This window comes from Aegilops tauschii, chromosome 1, assembly GCF_002575655.3.
Source record: "Aegilops tauschii subsp. strangulata cultivar AL8/78 chromosome 1, Aet v6.0, whole genome shotgun sequence".
Lineage (NCBI taxonomy): Eukaryota > Viridiplantae > Streptophyta > Magnoliopsida > Poales > Poaceae > Aegilops > Aegilops tauschii.
The window spans coordinates 214,109,344-214,134,422 of record NC_053035.3 but is presented as its reverse complement, the minus strand read 5'-3'; the positions used below and the strand labels follow the sequence as shown (position 1 = coordinate 214,134,422).

General features: G+C 45.4%; 1 protein-coding gene across 2 annotated transcripts; it reads left to right on the top strand.

Annotated features, from left to right (window-relative positions):
- Nucleotides 1–2,681: 2,681 nt before the first annotated feature.
- Nucleotides 2,682–4,245, top strand: LOC109759785 (uncharacterized). 2 transcript variants are annotated; one of them, XM_020318628.4, is made up of 5 exons: nt 2,686–2,887; nt 2,969–3,038; nt 3,549–3,658; nt 3,770–3,884; nt 4,009–4,245. In XM_020318628.4, the coding sequence occupies exons 1-5, from the start codon at nt 2,818–2,820 to the stop codon at nt 4,091–4,093; spliced, it is 450 nt and encodes a 149-aa protein (XP_020174217.1). In that variant the 5' UTR covers nt 2,686–2,817; the 3' UTR covers nt 4,094–4,245. The 2 variants fall into 2 exon arrangements, with proteins under 2 accessions (XP_040257720.1, XP_020174217.1); XM_040401786.2 differs by lacking the exon at nt 2,969–3,038 and having other exon boundaries at nt 2,682–2,887.
- Nucleotides 4,246–25,079: the final 20,834 nt, after the last annotated feature.

The following is a 25,079-nucleotide window of genomic DNA, read 5'->3' as shown; positions in this document are numbered from 1 at the left end:
CACGTCCCTCTACTGCCCATCGATGCTATATAAACCGTTGCCCCAGTGCCCCGACCATAGCCACAGTCGTGTCCCTCTCCGCACCACTCCTCGCCATGGATCCCTCTGCCTCCAAAGCTCTCTGGGACGGGCTGGCGTTAGAGCAGAAGAAGGCCAGGTCACCATTGCTACCGACTGGCAGGCCAGCAGGCAGTCGAAGGACGTGCAAATGGAGGACGCCTCCTCCGACAAGCCAGTGCCACCCTCCTCTTCCTCTATGGAACACTCCTCCTCCACTCCACCCTCGCGCAGTGCATTGCCCCATGACCATCGGCGAGGCTTGTGCCCATTATATGGACATGGTGCCGGAGGAGCGCGAGGAGCAGTTCCGGTAGGCGCAGGCCGACGTCAACTACAACCACAACCTCCTCTAAGAGCATCTGCAGGCGGAGGAGCAGGTCGCCGCCGGCAGGGCGGTCGCGCCGAACGTGGAGCAGGAGGCACTGCTCGAGTCCTACCGCTCTACCCGCGAGATCCACCTTGCCCGCTGGCGGTACCAGCAAAGGGTGGTGGAGGTGGCGGCCGCCGGCAAGGAGTGCGACGAGGAGGCGGGTAAGGCATTGTTCGGCGACACCGACGACGAGGAGGCCGCTCCCCGGCGCCATGACCACGAAGAAGCCGACATGTCCACGGATGCCGCGGGTAGCGAGGAAGAGTAGTGCACGATAGGTCGCCGCCGCTTGCATCCCAGGAGGCCATTGTTTCCTCCCCTCCCGTCGACGCCAAGCTTGGTGGGCTGAGCATCTTCGGTCGATTAGTCGCCTGGCGGCGACATCGAGGCAGACAGTTTCAGTTCCCGGGGCTTCGGAGGCGGAGCTGGAGAGCACCGAGGTGGAACTGGAGACGATGAAGCTTCAGTTCTCGGGGGCGATGGCTAGGGACGGGAACCGGACGCCGGCGATCATTTAGATTAGGTATTAATTATACTCGAGAGCCCGCATAGGACCGCTTTGATGTATTTGTAGTGAAATCCGTCATGTTTATATAAAATCCGGTATGTTTATATGAAATCCAGCCGTGTTTATATGAATTCCGGACTTGTTTGAATGAATTTCGTTCGGTTGGTTCGAGTTGTGGTGAAAATGTATGCGGCTACAGTTAGTTGGCTGCCTCTCGCATCCGTGTCCGTGGATTGATCCCCCCTGTCCGTGGACGAATATGAGAGGATTTTTGCGAGTTGCCATTGGAGAAGCCCTTAGGTTTTACACAAACATTGCTTGCAGCTTCATGTTATTTTGAATATTATCATTAACCAATGCTTCCAAATGCCTTCATTTTAGTCCAAATATAGGACTAACATGCCACTGGATAAGCCATTTTCTTTTGCTTTCATTTTCTGCAGCCCCAAGAGAAGAGCGAAAAATGGATGATGCATGGCGTATCACCAGAGAGAATTAGGCTGTGGTTCCATCTACATATATTCGTTTTAAGCTCTAGACAAATGGTATCGTCCATCAGTATACTTTGTATCCAAGGGGAATGAGGGAATGAGATAACATTACAAAGTAAGAAACATAGAAAGCAAGCTGCAAGTTTGAAATCATCGCAGATTTTGTCACAACAGAAAGTTATTTATGCACATTATTATTAGCTTGAAATTTCGATGGGGAATATTTATGCAAATGCCACATGGTGTGCATAAGGATTTTAAAGGTATATGGTAGACACAGTTAATATTAAATCACAACAATATGCTTTTCCATTGCAACGGACGTGCAATTACCTAAATAATAAAAGCAGAAATTTCAGAGTCTCTCTCCTCATTCTTCATGGGTCGGCCCAATTCGTATTAGCAGCCAACACTGCACTGCACGGACCAACTCGGGCCATCTCCTTAGGTCATCCCCAACCTCCTGTATGACGCCCATATGCCATGTCCACATCGACCATGGCCACACCGATGGTCGCCCATACCACTCGCTCCAACCAGATAAAGTAGCCCTGGCGCCTAGGGTTCCCCATCTCCATCCTCCTCTACCTTCGCTTGCGCGAGCCCTCTTTGCCCCTCTAGACCGCGCCCTAAGCCATTCCCGAAGCACCATCCGCCATGGTCCCTGTCCTTCGCATGCTATTTTTTCCTCTCTAGTAGAAATGCGTTGGGCCCCCAAGTGTGAGGATTGTAGAAAGTAGCAATTCTCCCTCAAGTGGATGACCTTAAGGTTTACCGAACCTGCGTTACGCAGATCCTCGGAATCCAAGCGTCAGGCTATTGGAGAAAAGTTGTCCAAACTACTAGAGGCATATTTTGTCCGGGAAGTCAAACATTCAGACGGGTTGTCGAACCTAGTCATGCATCATGTACTTGAGTTTGCCCTTCCCCTTTGAACCAAATGCAAATCCATCCTCCCTTGATGGTCAGTCTTGTCGATCCAATCTAGTGAGACAATCCGTTGTTTCACACCCTCGCCACCCCATGATTTAAACCGACATCAAAACCAAGGCCGGGCAGTGGTCCAGGACCACCCTGTCAGCCTGAGCAGACTCCGGTCGTGATCAGCGGAGGACGAGGAGAAAACTACTCAATGTCAGTGAGGCGACGAGAGGAAGGGAAAACCCTACCCAGAGGGGGAAAACCTCATGATAAGTTACCTGGGTCTTTTTTTTTCGTATACACATTTTTTTAGGCTACCTGGGCTGGGCCTGGACCAATGCACAAAAAACCCCACAACTCGGGGCTTTCCTTCCGGCACGCAGTCCCGACGTTGTCTCCTCCGCCGTCCGTCGCCCGCCGCCTTTGCGAAGCGCAGCCTACACGCCGCGGTGGATGCCACTTCTCTCATGGCTGCGGACTGGACATCGGCGCGCCGGGCGTGGGAGAAGTGGACCGGGAAGCATGTCGGATCTTCCGGTCTGTCCTCCTTTCCTTTCCCTCCCACTTCGCTACTGTTTCTGCTCTCTCGTTTGAACTATAATCCCCATCCTCTTGAAGGGATGCCGATCAAGGCGGCGCTGCTGCTCAACTACGATCCGACAGGACCATCTCGCCTCTTCCCCATGGTGTAAGTATCGTCCCAAACACCGGTAGCACGGGCAATTTGTTTTTTCCCCATAGGAAGCACAAAGCCGGCTCGGGCAATTTGATGGGCATTTCCTTGGTGGCTAAATAATCTTCAATACTGGCAATTGTACTGCAGAATGGTGTTAATGAATTTTCCCACGCGGTCGTGTATGTTTCTGATGGAAGCTGTTCGGTTATTTAGTTAGTTATTAGACCGTTCCAGATGAATATGGTAGTAATGTCATTGGTTCATCTGAAACTGGCACCGTTTCTTGGTTGATGCATTTAGCAACTTTGTAGTTTAACATCGTTATTATTTCCATCCATAGCTACCGGAAGATGCATTTGATAAACTGAATTTGGGGATACATTCTTCCGTATGGAGTTTAATGCCTGAATCACAGATGTGACAGAGATCTTAGTGCCAAAGATATGCAAAACCCTGTTCACTAACATACACGAATGTTGAAGTTGTAGAATTTTGAATTCACAATCTTTTTTAAATGTCCAGAGCAGAGCAAGAGGGAGCAAAATTTACTGCTGTTGATCTGCAGCCGTCCATGGACTTCTTTAGAAGGAATAATCTGCAGACGGAATTCTTTTCTATTGGATCAAACCAATGTGAGTCTCTCACATTATGAGCCTAAATCTTGCTCATTGATTTAGGGACAGTTAAGCCGAGTTACTTCGTTATCTCCAGCAATTTTGTGATTGCAAGTTATAAATTTCTAGATGTGGTCACCTCAATCCACGAGCACTGGTTTTCTGCTCGTTGCGTTAACACGACACAGCCAGGAGGTGAAGGAGTTATAATTATGCAGATTGGAGCATACTTGTTAGTCTCTATGTACGTATCCCCTTGTTCAACTTTTTCTTTACTGAAATCATTTATCAGGATTCCTCTAAGCGTTCTTAGTATACAGCTTGATCTGCCAGAATTAATTTGATTCACAATTGTTATTGATGCATAGGTATGATGGTTCAGTCGGTTCGGCTTCACGGGCAATGGTGGCTGTTGATCAGTTTGCATGGCACTTTAACCGGAAAACACATTAACTTATTATGATGTAGACCCATGGCCTTAGAGTCTAGTGTATAACCTGACATACTGCCTAATCTTGCTGCTATACTGGGATTAGTAGGCATGTAGTGTAATAACTATGGTTCTCTTTAATGGAGTGAGTTCACATGGCATGTTTTTCCCATAATTTACAGATTGCGCTGAATGTTTGTGAGGTTTAGCTCAGTTCGAGAGGAAGACACAGTGTAGAATGAGTGGAATCAACGTGAAAAATCGCTAATTTTTTTCCGTCAGGGCGGGGAAGCCTGACGAAACAGGTGAATTTCAGCGCCACCAGCGGACCGAAGAAACAGGTCTCTTTATCAACCTCAAAATGTGGCTTGCTGGTCAGCCCCCACATGTCTCCCCCGTCTTGGGGGAGGAGACTCTGAATTTAGGTGTACAATATTTGCATAGTAACAGAAGATTAGCTTCTACATCTCCAATTGTTTGCTTAGATTTTGGGAATTTCATGTATGAACTTACACACTACTTGAGCAATATTCGTAACTATTATAAGGTTTCACACTGGTAAAATGGTGAAACTATGAAGATGTCATAGAAACGTTGTATTAGAGGTAACTTTTGAAGTTCTTCAATAAGGTAGGTGTGCTATCCAGTATATTTGAGATCCAACTTGGTATAAGCTAACTAAAACATTAATATATTGTTTGGCAAACAATTTCGGCTCACTAAGATAAGCAACAGTCATTTTTTTTTAAACCTGAACTGTAGAACTATTGGTCTACGGTATTTTCACTAATAAAAAAATGTATACAAACTAAGCAAAATGAAAACTAAGACCTAATGACCACAGGGTCAGCCAATTCCTTGTCTAGGAAAAATTGAGAAAAACGCAAACGTTACAGAAGCCTATCAGTCCAGTCTTTCAAAACTTGCAAATTGCCTTCTTTAATCCTGTAGCAAATAATCTGGAGGGCCTGCTTAAGGTGTGTCTTCCAAGAAAGGATACTGGGAGTGATGTTCTTAAAAGTTTTGCTGTTCCTTTGGGTCCAAATATTCCAGCAACACATAACTAGAATTTCCATAGCAATGCTTCTTGGTAGTGCACTGGTGGCCAGCTGAATATCCAACAGAACAGAGGTGCCTCTTATGTTCTGAATAAGGGAATCCCAACATGTCAATGCAAAAGGGCAATCCCAGAAGAGGTGAAAAGCAGTTTCTAAACGCTGGTTGGAGCAAAGTGGGCAGCAGTAGGATGGAAGTCAAAAAGATTTTCTCTAGAGTAAGTCTCTAGTATTTAATCTGTCATGCAGCATCAACAAGAAGATTTTGTATTTGTATCTCAAAATGGCAGCACATCTCCAAAGTTGACCAAATATCTCATGAGCTGGAGGTTGAATTCTCATGTTTTGTACATCTGATTGGCAGAGTATGAAGGGCTTTTCCAAGGGTAACCCCCTTTGTCTTTTCCATCCCCCAGCTGGATGTGTTGAATCAGAGCCTGGAGCTGTTCAAACTGATTGAAAGCTTGTAGGGAAACATGCCTATGAAAAAGGTCACCTAAATCTTGGCAATGAGCAGCTTGCTTGAAGTATGTGTGCTCACTGATAGCAAATGAGTGAAGTTCTGGGAATAAGCCAGCACATGATTGAGCATTCCACTTGTCTGACCAGAGAAGAATGGTACATCGTGTCCAATATCAGAGTGTGTGACATACTTGAAACGGGGCATGAGCTTCAACACACTCCTCCACCAAAAAGACCCCCACCATCATTGGTACAGTAGGACTCCCAAATAAGTTTGACCCAGGGCAGATCATGTTGATTGAAAAACTTGTGCAAATGCTTCATAAACAGAGCCTTGTTATGTGTCTCAATGTTCAAAACTCCAAAGCCATCCTCATTTTCCCCTTGGCAGACCTTTTTCCAAGCAATTAAGGCAGAACCTCTATCCTCCATGCCATACTTTCTCCAGAAGCAATGTTTAAGGTACTTGTTAAGTTACCGAACAGATTTAGGCAGTTCCGAAGTGCACATAAAAAAAAGTTGGCACGCTGGTAAAAACTGATTTGATCAACTGCAGCTTTTCCGCATAGGACAGGAATGTTGAGCAGCCAGAGGGCCTCTTGGCGGTTCCTTTTAGGATGGGAACAAAATCTTCACTCTTGGTTTGGATGTGCCTAGGAGAAGGCCTGAATAAGTAAAAGGGAAGGTTCCCAGAGCACAGCCAAGCAACAATTGCAGCTTAGCAGGTGGCACATTGATGGGCAGCATAAAGGATTTGATATAGGTTATTCCGAGGCCTGAGAAGATTGTCAAGTGTGTAAGAAGATTCTGGAGTCGCTGAAGTTGAACAGTGCAAGCAAGCATCATGATTACAATGTCATCAGCGTCCTGTATTACTGGAAAGTCTTACCAAGGGTGTTGAATGAGGGTTTGGTTCATAGCTTCATTACATATATATTGAAGGAGATCAGCTGCCAAAACAAAGAGCAAAGGTGAGAGAGGATCACCCTGCCTAACCCTTCTCCTCCACTAAACCGTTTTCCAGCGACACCATTAAGTAAAACATCAAAATAACCAGAAAAGGAAATCATCTCCATCCACTTAAGCCACTTAGGACCAAAACCTTTTGCAACTAGAATTTGCTTTATAGTTTGATGCTCAATCATGCCAAAAGCCTTTTCGAATAATGATCTCTTTGGCAGACTGTTGGCACTGATTGATGTACTCATAAGCCCATGTAAGGCAGTCCTGAATATATCTTGTTCTAAGGAAACCATATCGATTTGCATGAAGACGTTTAAGAATTATTTGCTGCAGTCTGTTGGCCAAAATCTTAGTAATGATTTTGATTGAGCAGTTGAGCAAGGAAATAAGTCTAATCACTTGCAGTCATAGGAGTGTCAATCTTTGGAATCAGAGTGATGAAAGACGAGTTAATACTTTGCATGTTGGTATTTTCATGCAAAAAAATCCTCAATAAGACCGTAGAAGTCTTTAGCAATGATGTGCCAGCAAATTTTGATAAAATTAGTATTAAAACCATCTGGCCCAGGAGATTTGTTAGAAGGTAGCTTCTTGACCACATCATCAATCTATGCTATAGAGAAAGGAGCTTCCAGAAAACCCAAATCTTCCCCTAAAAAAACAACCCAAATGTTCTCTACCATATGAGAGAATCCAGATTGAGCAGATTATGAGTTTGGACTGAAGTGCCAAGTCTAAGCTTGAAAGCCTTCCAAAGAACTGCAGATTTGGCATGGTGGTCATGATAATCAAACCCATTATCATCTTTCAGTGAGGATACGTGATTGTCTAGATTTTAAGGTGGCTTTGGCTTGTAGAAATTTAGAGTTAATCTCTCCAAACTTGGCCCACTTCATAGTACCTCTCTATTTCCCGTATATTTGCTGACAGTTTAATAGGATGAGAAGGTGTTATTTTAATGAAGTTCTAGCATTATCCTCCACAACATCAAGCCACCTGAATTCCCCTAGTATATCAAAAAAATAGAATAACAGTATTAGTTGTTTTGTTGATGCTAGACCAGGAATATTTCTTGCCCAAATCTTTAATCCCTTTCTTAGTCTCTTAAATTTTGTTGTTAGTCTCCTGGTAGAGGCCACGTCATCAACCTGCTGCTGCCAAATGCCCCTGACAGTATCCATGAATCCTGGGTGTTGCAACCAGAAGTTCTCAAATATGAATATTTTGGATTTGGGGATGGAGGTACAAATCCGGATCACAGAAGGAACATGATCAGAGATGGGTTTTGCAAGAGGGATATTCATTGCACTTGGGTAGTGCAAAGTCCATGCTTCAAAAGTAAACGCCCAGTCTAGTTTCTCTAAAAGGAGCATCTTACATGTTGCTCCAAGTGAACTTCCTGCCTTTAAGTGAAATTTCCACAAGAGCTAACTCACTAATGGCTGCATTAAAAAAATTCATGCCAGTAAAGCAACCAACCCTCCTTGTTTCTGTTCTCAGGATAGCTGACATAATTGAACTCTCCAATAACTAACCATCCACATCATCATGCATTTCAATGTTTTGGAACCAATCAAGGAACAAAGTTCTTGATTCAGACCGGCAAGGGCCATAAATGTTAGTGATAATCCAAGAATCACTATTGTGCACTGAAATGAACTGTATAGAAATAGAAAATTCATTCTTAAATTCAGTTGTGCCTTGGAACATAACATCAGACCAAATGACCATGACCCCCTGCCCCTGAAGCACCCACAGAAGGAACAAAGTCAAATTTATTGAATCTACTAGGGCAAAAGTTCCTTAAGTATTGCAAATGAAAAGCTTCTCTCTTGGTCTCTCGAGGAAAGCTAGCAGAGCAGTTTGATTCTTCAATTTTGTTTCTCAAAGCTAGCCATTTGTTCCTATCATTAATGCCTCCCACATTCCAATTTAATACATTCCGGCTTTTAGCCATTGCAAAACAAAAATGTTATCTGAGTTGATTCATAGCAAATCCAAGTGGAAGACCCCAAGAAACATAGTTTAGGAGTTTAGAAACATCACACAACTCAAGTCTGACTGATAAACAGAGTGCGCATATAGGGCCATCATTGTCATGGGACTTATTACAACTTTCAGAAGAACAATTACTACCAAAAGGTCACTAAATAGAACAAATACAAGCTTCCAACTTCAGGACACCACTCTATCCATCTTTTTGTCGGTCCAACATGCGATGGGAGTCAGTTGTTGTTTACTCCCATGTACAACGCCTTCTAATCGATGCATAATCCAGGTATGACTTGCGTGAGAGAGCGCCCCATGTATGTTCGCTCAGACTTTTCAATGCAGCGTGCTCGGATTTCCCAGCCCACAGCCGTGCCGCGGTGGGGGGAGGGGGTGAGAGAAGTGTTAGGAGCCGGATGCTCTAGCCTTGCGATGTGCATGTGTACACATGTTCCACGAGTCACGAGGGGTTTCTTGAGCTAGCGCCCCATCTCACATCGCATGCCCAGTTGCCCACCATCTGTGCAAGGCGCGGACTGGGGAGAAGAAGTCAAAGGGACCCCCACGATAAAGCTCAGGCAGTCATTACCCATCCTATCTCATGCCCACCCACCATGTACGTTTATGCCCATCAAGATCCGAGACAAACGATCCTTTACCCGCTAAATGGAGTGCACGGTAGCTGAGAGGCGTGAGGACAATAGCAGTATGTCAAGCCGATGGTGAAAGTAATGACCAATGGGGAAAACACACTGATGTCTAGAGGAGATGCATAGAGCATCAACAACCCTCTCCAAACAACTCGCGCAATGCACAATAGTCGCTACCACAACCATAACAGAATGAACTATTTGCCCAATGGTTGTTTGTTTACCAGAGTGGAGTCTGTTTGTCCACCCGGCTGTTGTACGTTGTCAAGGCTAGCTGGTTAGTGCATTGTGCCTATGTGTTGTTTGTTAGATGGATATGTGACTGTGTGTTGCATGGCCAGTTATGATGGTTTGAAGTCATTTGCTATAGGGGGTATGGCCGAGCTTTCTAGCAACCTGACAGTTTGGTTGCCCTAGTGGGCCCTCTCTATGTCTGTCTATTAGTTTGGTGGTGCCCTACCGAGCGATCTCCTCACCGATCACCGACAGTACACGGAATGTGCCCGGTGTACTGAATATAAACGGTCACCAACCATCCACTATCCCGGTAACAACACAAGACACATTGGTTGTATTTTTTCATCCAACTTCCTCTCTCATTGTAAAAATTATCATCAACGATCGCCAAATTTTCACTTCAAAGTGGTCAAGCCACCATCAATTGTTGTCACACCCCCTTTCTCTCCTTCGCCTGCGCTTCTATTCGCCAGGCCAAACCACCCGTTCCCTTTCCACCTCTCCTTGCCACCATGGACAAAAAACAAACAACGGAAGAACAACACGTAGAAGCCCATGGCAAGACCTTGCTAAAATTAGTATACACCAATGATCCTAAAACATTGGAGAGAACCATCGCCATGTACGAACAATGCCTCAGAGGGGGGAAGTACAAGTTTGTCGGCTTGTACCTTAAGTACACCCGACACAATTTTTATCAGCGACTGTGTACCGCCCTCATGCAACTATCAATGCGCAAGCATGTCTTGTCTACCACTTGTGCATGTCCAAGGTGCCGTGTGCAATGCTCAAAGATTTCTTGGAACATAGAGGAATAACCTTCGCTGGACTAGACATTAGAGGAGACAAGAAGGCTCTTTTCAAGGAATGCATCATAATTCCCGATGAGGACCTCGCAGCAACGATCATATATCGCTATTACAGCAATGTGAAGACAACATTCCCAGAACGATTCCATGACTATTGGGAATGGAAGCCACTTTCAGAAGAGCACCTACTCTACGCAACAAAGGATGCCTACGTAAGCTACGAGATATACCGGAGGATGTTGACCATGAAGGACAGTCTACATCACCACCCCTATATGAACAATAGGTAGCTTTACCGACCAATTTTGAGTGAGGGGCTTGAAGGAAATATGCCCTAGAGGAAATAGCAAAGTTGTTATTTATATTTCCTTATATCATGATAAATGTTTATTATTCATGCTAGAATTGTATTAACCGGAAACTTAGTACATGTGAATACATAGACAAAAGAGAGTGTCCCTAGTATACCTCTACTTGACTAGCTCGTTAATCAAAGATGGTTATGTTTCCTGACCATAGACATGTGTTGTCATTTGATGAACGGGACAAGACCCATCCGTTAGCTTAGCATTATGATTGTTGAGTTTTATTGCTATTGCTTTCTTCATGACTTATACATGTTCCTCTGACTATGAGATTATGCAACTCCCGAATACCGGAGGAACACCTTGTGTGCTATCAAAAGTCACAACGTAACTGGGTGATTATAAAGATGCTCTACAGGTGTCTACGAAGGTGTTTGTTAGGTTGGCATAGATCGAGATTAGGATTTGTCACTCCGTGTATCGGAGAGGTATCTCTGGGCCCTCTCGGTAATGCACATCACTATAAGCCTTGCAAGCAATGTGACTAATGAGTTAGTTGCGGGATGATGCATTACAGAACGAGTAAAGAGACTCGTCGGTAACGAGATTGAACTAGGTATGGTGATACCAACGATCGAATCTCGGGCAAGTAACATACCGATGACAAAGGGAACAACGTATGTTGTTATGCGGTTTGACCGATAAAGATCATCGTAGAATATGTAGGAGCCAATATGAGCATCCAGGTTCTGCTATTGGTTATTGACCGGAGATGTGTCTCGGTCATGTCTACATAGTTCTCGAACCCGTAGGGTCCGCACGCTTAACGTTCGATGACGATTTGTATTATGAGTTAAGTGATTTGATGTACCGAAGGTTGTTCGGAGTCCCGGATGAGATCACGGACATGACGAGGAGCCTCGAAATGGTCGAGACGTAAAGATCGATATATTGGAAGGCTATATTCGGACATCGGAAAGGTTCCGAGTGGTTCGGGTATTTTTCGGAGTACCGGAGAGTTACAGGAATTTGTCGGGGGAAGTAGTGGGCCTTAATGGGCCATACGGGAAAGGAGAGAAGGGCCTCAAAGGGTGGCCACGCGCCCCCCATGGCAAGTCCAAATTGGACTAGGGAGGGGGCGGCGCCCCCTCTCTTTCCTTCTCCCTCTCCTACTCCTTCCCTCTCTCCCCTCTTGGAAAAGGAAGGGGACTCCAACTAGGATTGGGAATCCTAGTTGGACTCCCCTATAGGCGCGCCCCTCCTAGGCCGCCCTCCTCCTCCTCCCTCCTTTATATACGTGGCCAAGGGGGCACGTCAAGACACACAAGTTGATCTTTTAGCCGTGTGCGGTGCCCCCTCCACAGTTACACACCTCGGTCATATCGTTGTAGTGCTTAGGCGAAGCCCTGCGCCGGTAAGTTCATCATCACCGTCACCACGCCGTTGTGCTGACGGAACTCTCCCTCGGCCTCAACTGGATCAAGAGTACGAGGGACGTCATCGAGCTGAACGTGTGTTGAACACGGAGGTGCCGTACGTTCAGTGCTAGGATCGGTCGGATCGTGAAGACATACGACTACATCAACCGCGTTGATATAACGCTTCCGCTTTCGGTCTACGAGGGTACGTGGACACACTCTCCCCGCTCATTGATATGCTTCTCCTAGATAGATCTTGCGTGATTGTAGGAATTTTTTTGAAATACTACGTTCCCCAACAGTGGCATCCGAGCCAGGTCTATGCGTAGATGTTATATGCACGAGTAGAACACAAAGAGTTGTGGGCGATAATAGTCATACTGCTTACCAGCATGTCATACTTTGATTCGGCGGTATTGTTGGATGAAGCGGCCCAGATCGACATTACATGACCGCGTTCATGAGACTAGTTCTACCGCCGTGCTTCGCACACAGGTGGCTAGTGGGTGTCTGTTTCTCCAACTTCAGTTGAATCAAGTGTGACTACGCCCGTTCCATGTTGAAGGTTAAAACAACACACTTGACGAAAAATCATTGTGGTTTTGATGCGTAGGTAAGAACGGTTCTTGCTAAGCCCGTAGCAGCCACGTAAAACTTGCAACAATAAAGTAGAAGACGTCTAACTTGTTTTTGCAGGGCATGTTGTGATGTGATATGATCAAGACGTGATGAGATATAAATTTTTATATGAGATGATCATGTTTTGTAAAGTTATCGGCAACTGGCAGGAGCCTTATGATTGTCTCTTTATTGCATAAGATGCCAGCGCCATGTAATTGCTTTACTTTATCGCTATGCGATAGAAATAGTTGAAAAAGCAAGAGTTGGCGAGACGACGATGTGACGACACGATTGATAGAGATCAAGATGATGGAGATCATGGTGTCATGCCGGTGACAATGGAGATCATGACGGTACTTTGGAGATGGAGATCAAAGGCACAAGATGATGATGGCCATATCATGTCACATATTTTGATTGCATGTGATGTTTATCTTGTATGCATCTTATTTTGCTCAGTACGACGGTAGCTTTATAAGATGATCCCTTACTAAAATTTCAAGGTATAAGTGTTCTCCCTGAGTATGCACCATTGCGACAGTTCTTCGTGCTGAGACACCAAGTGATGATCGGGTGTGATAAGCTCTACGTTCACATACAGTGGGTGCAAGCCAGTTTTGCACACGCAGAATACTCGGGTTAAACTTGACAAGCCTAGCATATGCAGATATGGCCTCGGAACACTGAGACCGAAAGGTCGAGCGTGACTCATATAGTAGATATGATCAACATAGTGATGTTCACCATTGAAATCTACTCCATCTCACGTGACGATCGGACATGGTTTAGTTGATATGGATCACGTGATCATTTAGATGAGTAGAGGGATGTCTATCTAAGTGGGAGTTCTTAAGTAATATGATTAATTGAACTTAATTTATCATGAACTTAGTCCTGATAGTATTTGCATAACTATGTTGTAGATCAATAGCTCGCGATGTAGCTCCCTTTTTTTGATATGTTCCTAGAGAAAAACTATGTTGAAAGATGATAGTAGCAATGATGCGGACCAGGTCCGTGATCTGAGGATTGTCCTCATTGCTGCACAGAAGAATTATGTCCTTGATGCACCGCTAGGTGACGGACCTATTGCAGGAGTAGATGCAGACGTTATGAACGTTTGGCAAGCTCGGAATGATAACTACTTGATAGTTTAGTGCACCATGCTTTACGGCTTAGACCCGGGACTTCAAAAATGTTTTGAACGCCACGAAGAAGATAAGATGTTCAAAGAGCTGAAATTGGTATTTCAGACTCATGCCCAAGTTAAGAGGTATGAGACCTCTCACAAGTACTTTGCCTACAAGATGGAGGAGAATAGCTCAACCAATGAGCATGTGCTCAGATTGTTTGAGTACTACAATCGCTTGAATCAAGTGGGAGTTAATCTTCCACATAAAATAGTGATTGTCAGAGTTCTCTAGTCACTATCACCAAGTTACTGGAACTTCGTGATGAACTATAATATGCAAGGGATGACGAAAACGATTCCCGAGCTCTTCGTGATGCTGAAATCGACGAAGGTAGAAATCAAGAAAAGCATCAAACGTTGATGATTGACAAGACCACTAGTTTCAAGTAAAAGGGCAAGGGAAAAAAAGGGAACTTCAAGAAGAATGGCAAGCAAGTTGCCACTCCCATGAAGAAGCCCAAAGCTAGACCCAAGCCTGAAACTGAGTGCTTCTACTGCAAAGGAAATGGTCACTACAAGCGGAACTGCCCCAAATACTTGGCGGATAAGAAGGATGGCAAAGTGAACAAAAGTATATATGATATACATGTTATTGATGTGTACTTTACTAGTGTTCATAGTAGCCCCTGGGTATTTGATACTAGTTCAGTTGCTATGGTTAGTAACTCGGAACAGGAGTTACAAAATGAACAAAGACTAGTTGAGGACGAAGTGACGATGTGTGTTGGAAATGATTCCAAGGTTGATAAGATCACCATCGCACACTCCCTCTACCTTCAAGATTAGTGTTGGACCAAAATAAAGGTTAGTTGGTGTTTCCGTTGAGCATGAATATGATTAGATCATGTTTATTGCAATACGGTTATTCATTTAAGTCAAAGAATAATTGTTGTTCTGTTTACATGAATAAACCCTTCTATGGTCATACACTTAATATAAATGGTTTATTGAATCTCGATCGTAATGATACACATATTCATAATATTGATGCCAAAAGATGCAAAGTTGATAATGATAGTGCAACATATTTGTGGCACTGCCATTTAGGTCATATTGGTGTAAAGCGCATGAAGAAACTCCATGCTGATGGGCTTTTGGAATCACTTGATGCTTGCGAACCATGCCACATGGGCAAGATGACTAAGATTCCGTTCTCCGGAACAATGGAGTGAGCAACAGACTTGTTGGAAATAATACATACTGATGTATGCGGTCCGATGAGTGTTGAGGCTCGCGGCGGGTATCGTTAGTTTCTAACCTTCACAGATGATTTGAGCAGATATGGGTATATCTACTTGATGAAACATAAGTCTGAAACATTTGAAAAGTTCAAAGAATTTCAGAGTGAAGTGGAAAATCATCGTAACAAGAAAATAAAGTTTCTACGATCTGATCGTGGAGGCGAATATTTGAGTTGCGAGTTTGGTCTTCATTTGAAACAATGTGGAATAGTGTCGCAACTCACGCCACCTGGAACACCACAACATAATGGTGTGTCCGAACGTCATAACCGTACTTTATTAGATATGGTGCGATCTATGATGTCTCTTACCGATTTACCACTATCATTTTGGGGTTATGCATTAAAGACAGCTGCATTCACGTTAAATAGGGCACCTTCTAAATCCGTTGAGATGACACCGTATGAACTATGGTTTGGCAAGAAACATAAGTTGTCGTTTTCTTGAAGTTTGGGGTTGCAATGCTTATGTGAAAAAGTTTCAACCTGATAAGCTCGAACCCAAATTGGAGAAGTGCGTCTTCATAGGATACCCAAAATAAAATGTTGGGTATACTTTATATCATAGATCCGAATGCAAGACATTCTTGCTAAGAATGTATCCTTTCTAGAGAAGGAGTTTCTCTCGAAAGAAGTGAGTGGGAGGAAAGTAGAGCTTGATGATGTAATTTTACCTGCTCCCGAATTGGAAAGAAGTTCATCATAGAAATCAGTTCTAGTGATGCCTACACCAATTAGTGAGGAAGTTAATGATGATGATCATGAAACTTCAGATCAAGTTACTACCGAACCTCGTAGGTCAGCCAGAATAAGGTCCGCACCAGAGTGGTACGGTAATCCTATTCTGGAGGTCATGTTACTTGACCATGACAAACCTACGAACTATGAGGAAGCGATGATGAGCCCAGATTCCGCGAAATGGCTTGAGGCCATGAAATCTGAGATGGGATCCATGTATGAGAACAAAGTGTGGACTTTGATTGACTTGCCCGATGATCGGTGAGCCATTGAGAATAAATGGATCTTCAAGAGGAAGACGGACGCTGATGGTAGTATTACTATCTACAAAGCTTGACTTGTCGCGAAAGGTTTTCGACAAATTCAAGGTGTTGACTACGATGAGATTTTCTCACTCATAGCGATGCTTAAGTCTGTCCGAATCATGTTAGCAATTGCCGCATTTTATGAAATCTGGCAAATGGATAACAAAACTGCACTTCTTAATGGATTTATTAAAGAAGAGTTGTATATGATGCAACCAGAAGGTTTTGTCAATCCTAAAGGTGCTAATAAAATGTGCAAGCTCCAGCAATCCATCTATGGGCTAGTGCAAGCATCTCGGAGTTGGAATATACGCTTTGATGAGTTGATCAAAGCATATGGTTTTATACAGACTTGTGGTGAAGCCTGTATTTACAAGAAAGTGAGTGGGAGCACTACAGCCTTTCTGATAAGTATATGTGAATGACATATTGTTGATCGGAAATGATGTAGAATTTTTTGGAAAGCATAAAGGAGTGTTTGAAAGGAGTTTTTCAAAGAAAGATCTCGGTGAAGCTGCTTACATATTGGGCATCAAGATCTATAGAGATAGATCAAGACGCTTGATAAGATTTTTCAATGAGTACACACCTTGACAAGATTTTTGAAGTAGTTCAAAATGGAACAGTCAAAGAAGAAGTTCTTGCCTGTATTGCAAGGTGTAAGTTTGAGTAAGACTCAAAACACGACCACGGCAGAAAATAGAAAGAGAATGAAAGTCATTCCCTATGCCTCAGCCATAGGTTCTATAAAGTATGCTATGTTGTGTACCAAACCTTTTGTGTACCTTGCCATGAGTTTGGCAAGGGGGTACGATATTGATCCATGAGTGGATCGCTTGACAGCGGTCAAAATTATCCTTAGAAGACTAAGGAGATATTTCTCGATTATGGAGGTGATAAAGAGTTCGTCGTAAAGAGTTACGCCGATGCAAGATTTTACACCGATCCGGATGACTCTGAGTCTCAATCTGGATACATATTGATAGTGGGAGAAATTAACTAGAGTAGCTCCATGCAGAGCATTGGAGACATAGAAAATTTGCAAAATACATACGGCTCTGAATGTGACAGACCCATTGACTAAACTTCTCTCACAAGCAAAACATGATCACACGTTAGTACTCTTTGGGTGTTAATCACATAGCGATGTGAAGTAGATTAATGACTCTAGTAAAACTCTTTGGGCATTAGTCACATGGCGATGTGAACTAATCACATGGTGATGTGAACTATTGGTGTTAAATCAAATGGCGATGTGAACTAGATTATTGACTGTAGTGCAAGTGGGAGACTGAAGGAAATATGCCCTAGAGGCAATAATAAAGTTGTTATTTATATTTCCTTATATCATGATAAATGTTTATTATTCATGCTAGAATTGTATTAACCAGAAACTTAGTACATGTGTGAATACATAGACAAAACAGAGTGTCCCTAGTATGTCTCTACTTGACTAGCTCGTTAATCAAAGATGGTTATGTTTCCTGACCATAGACATGTGTTGTCATTTGATGAATGGAATCACATCATTAGAGAATGATGTGATGGACAAGACCCATCTGTTAGCTCAGCATTATGATCGTTGAGTTTTATTGTTGTTGCTTTCTTCATGACTTATACATGTTCCTCTGACTATGAGATTATGCAACTCCCGAATACCGGAGGAACACCTTGTGTGCTATCAAAAGTCACAACGTAACTGGGTGATTATAAAGATGCTCTACAGGTATCTTCGAAGGTGTTTGTTAGGTTGGCACAGATCGAGATTAGGATTTGTCACTCCGTGTATCGGAGAGGTATCTCTGGGCCCTCTCGGTAATGCACATCACTATAAGCCTTGCAAGCAATGTGACTAATGAGTTAGTTGCAGGATGATGCATTACGGAACAATTAAAGAGACTTGCCGGTAACGAGATTGAACTAGGTATGGTGATACCGACGATCGAATCTCGGGCAGGTAACATACCGATGACAAAGGGAACAACGTATGTTATTATGCGGATTGACCGATAAAGATCTTCGTAGAATATGTAGGAGCCAGTATGAGCATCCAGGTTCCGCTATTGGTTATTGACCGGAGATGTGTCTCGGTCATGTCTACATAGTTCTCGAACCCGTAGGGTCCGCACGCTTAACGTTCGATGACAATTTGTATTATGAGTTATGTGATTTGATGTACCGAAGGTTGTTCGGAGTCCCGGATGAGATCACGGACATGACGAGGAGTCTCGAAATGGCCGAGATGTAAAGATCGCTATATTTGAAGTCTATATTTGGACATCAGAAAGGTTCCGAGTGATTCGGGTATTTTTCGGAGTACCGGAGAGTTACGGGAATTCGCCGGGAGAAGTAGTGGGCCTTAATGGGCCATACGGGAAAGGAGAGAAGGGCCTCAAGGGGTAGTCGCGCGCCCCCCATGGCAAGTCCGAATTGGACTAGGGAGGGGGCGGCGCCCCCCTCTCTTTCCTTCTCCCTCTCCTACTCCTTCCCTCTCTCCCCTCTTGGAAAAGGAAGGGGACTCCAACTACGATTGGGAATCCTATTTGGACTCCCCTATAGGCGCACCCCTCCTAGGCCGGCCTCCTCCTCCTCCCTCCTTTATATACGTGGCCAAGGGGGCACGCCAAGACACACAAGTTGATCTTTTAGCCGTGTGCAGTGCCTCCTCCACAGTTACACACCTCGGTCATATCGTCGTAGTGCTTAGGCGAAGCCCTGCGCTGGTAACTTCATCATCACTGTCACCACGCCGTCGTGCTGATGGAACTCTCCCTGAGCCTTAACTGGATCAAGAGTACGAGGGACGTCAGCGAGCTGACCGTGTGTTGAACACGGAGGTGCCGTACGTTCGGTGCTAGGATCGGTCGGATCGTGGAGACGTACGACTACATCAACCGCGTTGATATAACGCTTCCGCTTTCGGTCTACGAGGGTACGTGGACACACTCTCCCCGCTCGTTGCTATGCTTCTCCTAGATAGATCTTGCGTGATCGTAGGAATTTTTTTGAAATACTACGTTCCCCAACAGGGCTATGACTCCAATACATGGCACACAAGGGATCATCAAGCGGCTATAAACACCGGAAAGGAAGCTACGACTAGTGAATTGCTATTACTTAGATGTCTATGTTGATTGGTATGAGAATATTGTGTTTATATTCTCCAGCAGATTCTTCATATTGTATTTGTTGTTTCTAGATAACCATGGGTATTGTCCATTTCACACTTTGTGACCATAATGCCCTTTTCGCATTGCATGCCTTGATTATTTTCATTAGGACGACATGCCTTTGTGACCCATGCTTCTCATTATACAAATCCATGATGCTATTATGTGTATCTGTATTTGCATGCTTGATGGAGATATTTCTTCTTATTGTTTCAGTTATTTGGATGCATCTACTATGTTGCATCTTCGCAAAACTAGTTTGCATGGCATCATACTTTTTATTATTTTTTGTGTTGTATCACCCATGATGACTACATTTTCTTTCCATTCGGTTTATGGTAACCATTTCCGCTTTTCACATAATTTTCCTAGAATGTTGCCAAGTTACTCCATATGTTGCCTCTCTTATGTTAGGTGATTACTATTTGATGTGTCGAGTGCAACAATGTTTTTTATTCTTGAACTTGAGAATGCCACCATAGATTTATCACATAAGATTGGAGACGTTGACATATTACATGTGAAGCATACTTGCCTTCCTTCTTTCACAATATGCATGATGAGAATTACTATTATGGTATATGTCATGCATGTTTGTTCATTGACCATGCTTTGTGCTAATGGTGATGTGCAAGATAACAGATGCATTCAATTATATCATCCATAGACATTCTTTGCTTTTTTTGTACATGTGGAGGCCCCAACGACTACTTGTCAATTCCCACTAAACATGAGTTGACCAAAAGAGCTTAGAGAGCTACATTTGAATGAATACCCTTGCGTGTGTTGTCCCATTCACATCCAGACATGAAGATCTTTCACGCCGAGCTTATCGAAATCATGCAAAGGCAACTTATATCCCTTAGAACTATCTTGATATGAGCTTCATGGATCGGCTACACTTTCATTGTTGTTTCCTTGCTGTTACTTGCATGATACACATCTTGATGGAGGAGCAACATAGGAGAGTGGCCATATACCACGTCAAGAGGATGAGTGCACTGTGAACATCCATTTCTCTAAGCACGGCCGGGCCGACAAAATCAAGGGGCCCGTCCGAAACTAGAAAAAAATGGCTCTGATATCATCATAATTTTTTTAACATCAACATTATTTTATGTTTCTATCCAGCCATCTCTTAAACTAGGATTGTCAGCATTGTAATCACGTGCATGGCCTTGATCAAGTCACTGGTTGATGACATTTGTGATTCTTTTATAAATAACTTGTGTACATAGCTCACCTGCAAGAAAAACTTATACATAGCTCCTTTATATATTGAGTTAAACCCATTAGCTGAAAAAGTGTTCCATTAGTAGCCAAACTCGAGTGAACCTTTGGAGGACTCACCCAGACTGTTTTCAGAAAGACACTTATCCAGACTGTTTGGACACATCAATGGGACAAACTGGGCTGCAACTTGAACAATACAGTGATGAGCTGCAGTCTTGTGCGTGATTTTTGGGGCCCCTAGAAATCGGAGGCCCTGTGCGGGTGCACAGGTGGCACACCCCTTGGCCCGGGTCTGTCTATAAGGCAACACCATCTCTTTCCCATGGTGAAGACGATCTTGATCCGAGGACGGATCTTCCCCATAGGGGGGCGGGGAGATGGTGCGGAGCACCCTAAGGACATCACCATGTCAAGAGCCCCATTGTCAAGCGACATGTGCATCTACCACATCATACATATAAATATGAATCTTCTCCTTTACACGCATCTACTTGACTCTCTCGAGGATGGTATACTACTTGACCTCCCTACCATTTGCACATATAGGTTTGAGATAAATGACGAACATGCAATAGAGGTACTGCACAAGCGAGTGCCCACACCGTCGCACAAGGGAAGTATGGAAGAGGGGACGAACCATGAAGATGAATGAATGGATTATGAAGACGACGTTCCGGAGGCAAAGTGAGGGCCTTTGGAAATCAGGGAACTTCTGGCCACTAGCTCGGAACTTCCGCACCACTCCGAAACTTCCGGCCTCCCTAGCGGACAACTATGCAAACACTCTGGATATCCCGGAAGTTTCCCAAATCATCCGGTCCACCCTGAAACTTCTGACGATGACATGTACCTAGGGTAGGGTTATAGGCCTGACCTAGACGCCCTACCCAAGGACACTTCCCTAGAGTCAAAAACATTCAAAGTACAACAGAAGATACCGACTGAAATCACCTTGGAGTGCAATCCACTCGACCAGCTATTCCACACGGATACCCCAATTCCACTCGACCAAGATAGAGTCACTCGACCATACGAAGAATCACTCGGAATAGAGAAGATCTAAAGCCACCCCAGGATGGCAATGGTCAGGCGTTCACTCCGTAGTCTTAAAGGTCATTAGTAGTCATTTATAGCAGGCGTTACCAGTAACGCCTCTGTCTTAACTTACATTGAACCATGTGTAACCGAGGGAGGGCTGGAGGGGTTTGGCGCACTCTATATAAGCCACCTCCTCCTCAGGCACAAGGGTTTGGACCCCCTGTAACTCACACGCATATTCCAGTCGACAAGCCTCCAGGCACCGAGACGTAGGGCTGTTACCTCCTCCGAGAGGGGCCTGAACTCGTAAACTCGCGTGTATAACCTTGCCATAGCTAGGGCCTTGCCTCCTCCTACGTACCCCCTATTCTTACTGTCAGACTTACCCCACGACAGTTGGCGCCCACCGTGGGGCAGGCGTCTTAGCGACTTCCGGCGAGGTTGCGATTTTTCCGATCTTCATCAACATGGTTTCCGGCGGTGGTTTGGCTTTGGGACATGAGATCCGTCTCTGCGCGCTTGTCTTCATCGCCGACGACTCTGCCTGGCTCCAACAAGACCCCCTCGACGTCGAGACGCTCCCCGTCCGCGGGGCGACGCAATTCCGCACATGCGCTCGCGGCGTCCTCCTGTGGCAGCTGTCGACCCAGTATCGATCGGTTCCCGCGGCATCCGCGATCCCTGCTGTACGCCGCCGCAAGCGATCCTGTCGATCGCAGCTCTAGCGGTGGGTGAAGCATGCGGTGGCTCGCCAGTCGGCCACCCCTCAAGTTGCGGCTATCAAGCCCGACGAATCTCTCTACGGGCCATTCGACCTGTCGACTAGTTCTGCCGACACTCTTTCCGAGTGCGGAAGCAGCGACCTTGCGGCAGAAGTCCTCATGGTTGACTCGTCTCGCAGCCCGCCCTGGTTCCGTCGCGGCGGCGGCGGTGATGGCCCGTCGCATGGTCACGTCGAATATCATCCCCAAGCCCTCACTTCAGAGCAGAGGGAAGAGTTGCATCATCACAACATGGAGGCGCTCCATACCCCCGTCATAAGGGAGACCTCCGAGGCTCGGGCCTTGGAAGCTGCGCGGCTGGCTACCTTAGCTGAGCGCGCACGTCTAGAAAATCTCCAGCACTCACTCGACGAACGCGCTCGTCGGCAGATCCCCGAATCTAGTCGACGGCCATGACAACTGTTTCCGCCTGAACCTCAGGTATATCGCACTCCGGTCCAAAATATTGCAGCGGCAACACGTATAGCAGAGTCAATTCAGCCATCTCGTTCAGAAGCTAGTAGAGGTTTGCTGCAGATCCGAGCGCTGCTCTGAGCAGCGGGTGAACAAAACTCGGCTGTTTCTCAGTCGCGCAACAGAATCCATAGCAGGTCTGTGGTTGCAGACACAGTTCAGTCGGCACACAGTCTGAGATCGCCTCCTCGGGGCGACGATCGTGGTCACCGCTAGGACCAGTATCTGGGTCGAGGCCACGGACAGTATGATCATCGATATGCTCGTGATGACCACCGTCGAGTGCCTTCGCCCCCTCCGAGGGGCAGATCGTATGCGGCCCGGCGGTATGATGACATGCGTCCGTATGGTGATGAGCGGAGGGCTCCAGTCGACCCAAGAGAGCCTGGGTTCGATGCGAGATCACTCCTCGTACAAGGTTTGGTCGACAGGGGCCGGGCACACAGAGAAGGACAAGACAGAGACCGTCCGACTGGAAGCAGAGCATTTGTTTCTGGCCCTGAATGTTTCAGTAGAGCCATCCGAGCTACTGAGATCCCTCCTAACTCAGGTTGGCGACGGGCGTGAGTAAGTTCACCGGCGAGTCGAAGCCTGACACATGGCTAGAAGATTACTGAGTGGTCGTGCAGATTGGTGGAGGAAACGATGACGTAGCCATGATTAAGCGAGGCGGTTGGCCTTCACCTAGTGCCTAGGCAATGCTTAAGCGCCCTAGGCGTAGCCTAGGCGGTAATATAGTTTTAACTGTGAAGGTGTATCTATGGTTTATGTGTATTGACAATAAATTAGGGCATATATATAAGCTAATTACCAGCTACTACCATTGGAATATGACCCTTTTGACATATCTGTGCAATATGACATGATTTCTTGCTTGGGTAGACAATTTCTTACTTGCCCTTCTTAGACTTCCATTTATGCCCTAGGCGAGGCGTTTGGCTATCGCCTAGCGCCTAAGTGTGCCTAAGCGCCTCATAGGCACTGCCTTTTCGAACAGAGGCCATGAAGCACCTCCCCCTGATGCTCGAGGGTTCGGCTAGAGCTTGGTTGAATCAGTTGGCCCCTAGAAGTATCTTCTGTTGGGAAGAGTTAGCCCGAGTGTTTACCAAAACATTCGAGGGAACCTGCAAGCGACCTGCTGGGCTGACTGAATTGCAGCACTGTGTTCAGAAGCAGAATGAGACTTTGAGAGATTTCATCTAGAGATGGACTACCCTTCATCATACTGTAGAAAATGTGTCAGAGCATCAGGCAGTTTGCGCCTTCAAAGAGGGCGTCCGATACAGAGAGCTCAACCTGAAATTCGGTCGGTCCGGAGACATGCCTCTGGCCCGTTTGGTATGCTAACGGCTAAGAGGAAGACCGACTCCGTAGTGGCAAGGGAAAGCCAGTCGCCCAGGACACTGGAGGTGGAAATTCCGGTCGGAAGCAAAAACACAAAGCTGAAGTTGTAGGTCCTGCCGAGGCCGCAGTTCTTAATCAAGGGAAGTTCAAAGGAAAGCCTAAGGGGCCATGGGTGCCCAAAAAGGTGAAGGATCAGGCCAGTAACGACGTCCTTGATTTGCCGTGTCACATACACACGAAGAAAGATGAAGAGGGTAACTTGATTCTACCCAAGCATACCACTCGACAGTGTTGGCTCCTGATTCAGCAGTTCAGAGAGGGTCAACCCCCAGAGAAGGACTCTGATAAGGAAGAAGAGAAATAAGAAGATGATGGTTACCCCAATGTGAATGCTACTTTGGTGATTTTTGCTGACTTAGAGAGCAAAAGTTGACTGAAGGTTATCAACAGAGAAGTGAACATGGTTGCTCTGGCAACTAAGACGTACTTGAAGTGGTCGAAAACTCCCATTACATTTGACCAGTCTGATCACCCAGCGCACGTTGCAACCCCCGGGCGGCAAGCGTTGGTGGTCGACCCAGTCGTTGGGGGCACCCTACTGACCATGGTTCTCATGGATGGTGGCAGTGGATTGAACATTCTATATGCTGAGACCCTCCGAGGGATGGGCATTCTGATGTCCAAGCTCAGTGAGAGCAACATGCGATTCCGTGGAGTCATCCCAGGTCAGATCACTCTTGATGTGGTTTTCGGTGATTCCAAGAATTACCGCAAAGAGAAGTTAACGTTTGAGGTAGTGGATTTTCACAATGCCTACCACGCTATTCTGGGCAGACCCGCATATGCTCGTTTCATGGCTCAACCTTGTTACGTATACCTCAAGTTGAAGATGCCTGGGCCCAGAGGCGTGAACACAGTCACAGGGAGTCGGCAAAGGGCTGAGGAGTGCCTCCAGAAGGGCCCGAAGATTGCCGACGAGTAGATGGCAGCAGTAGAGATGGAAGA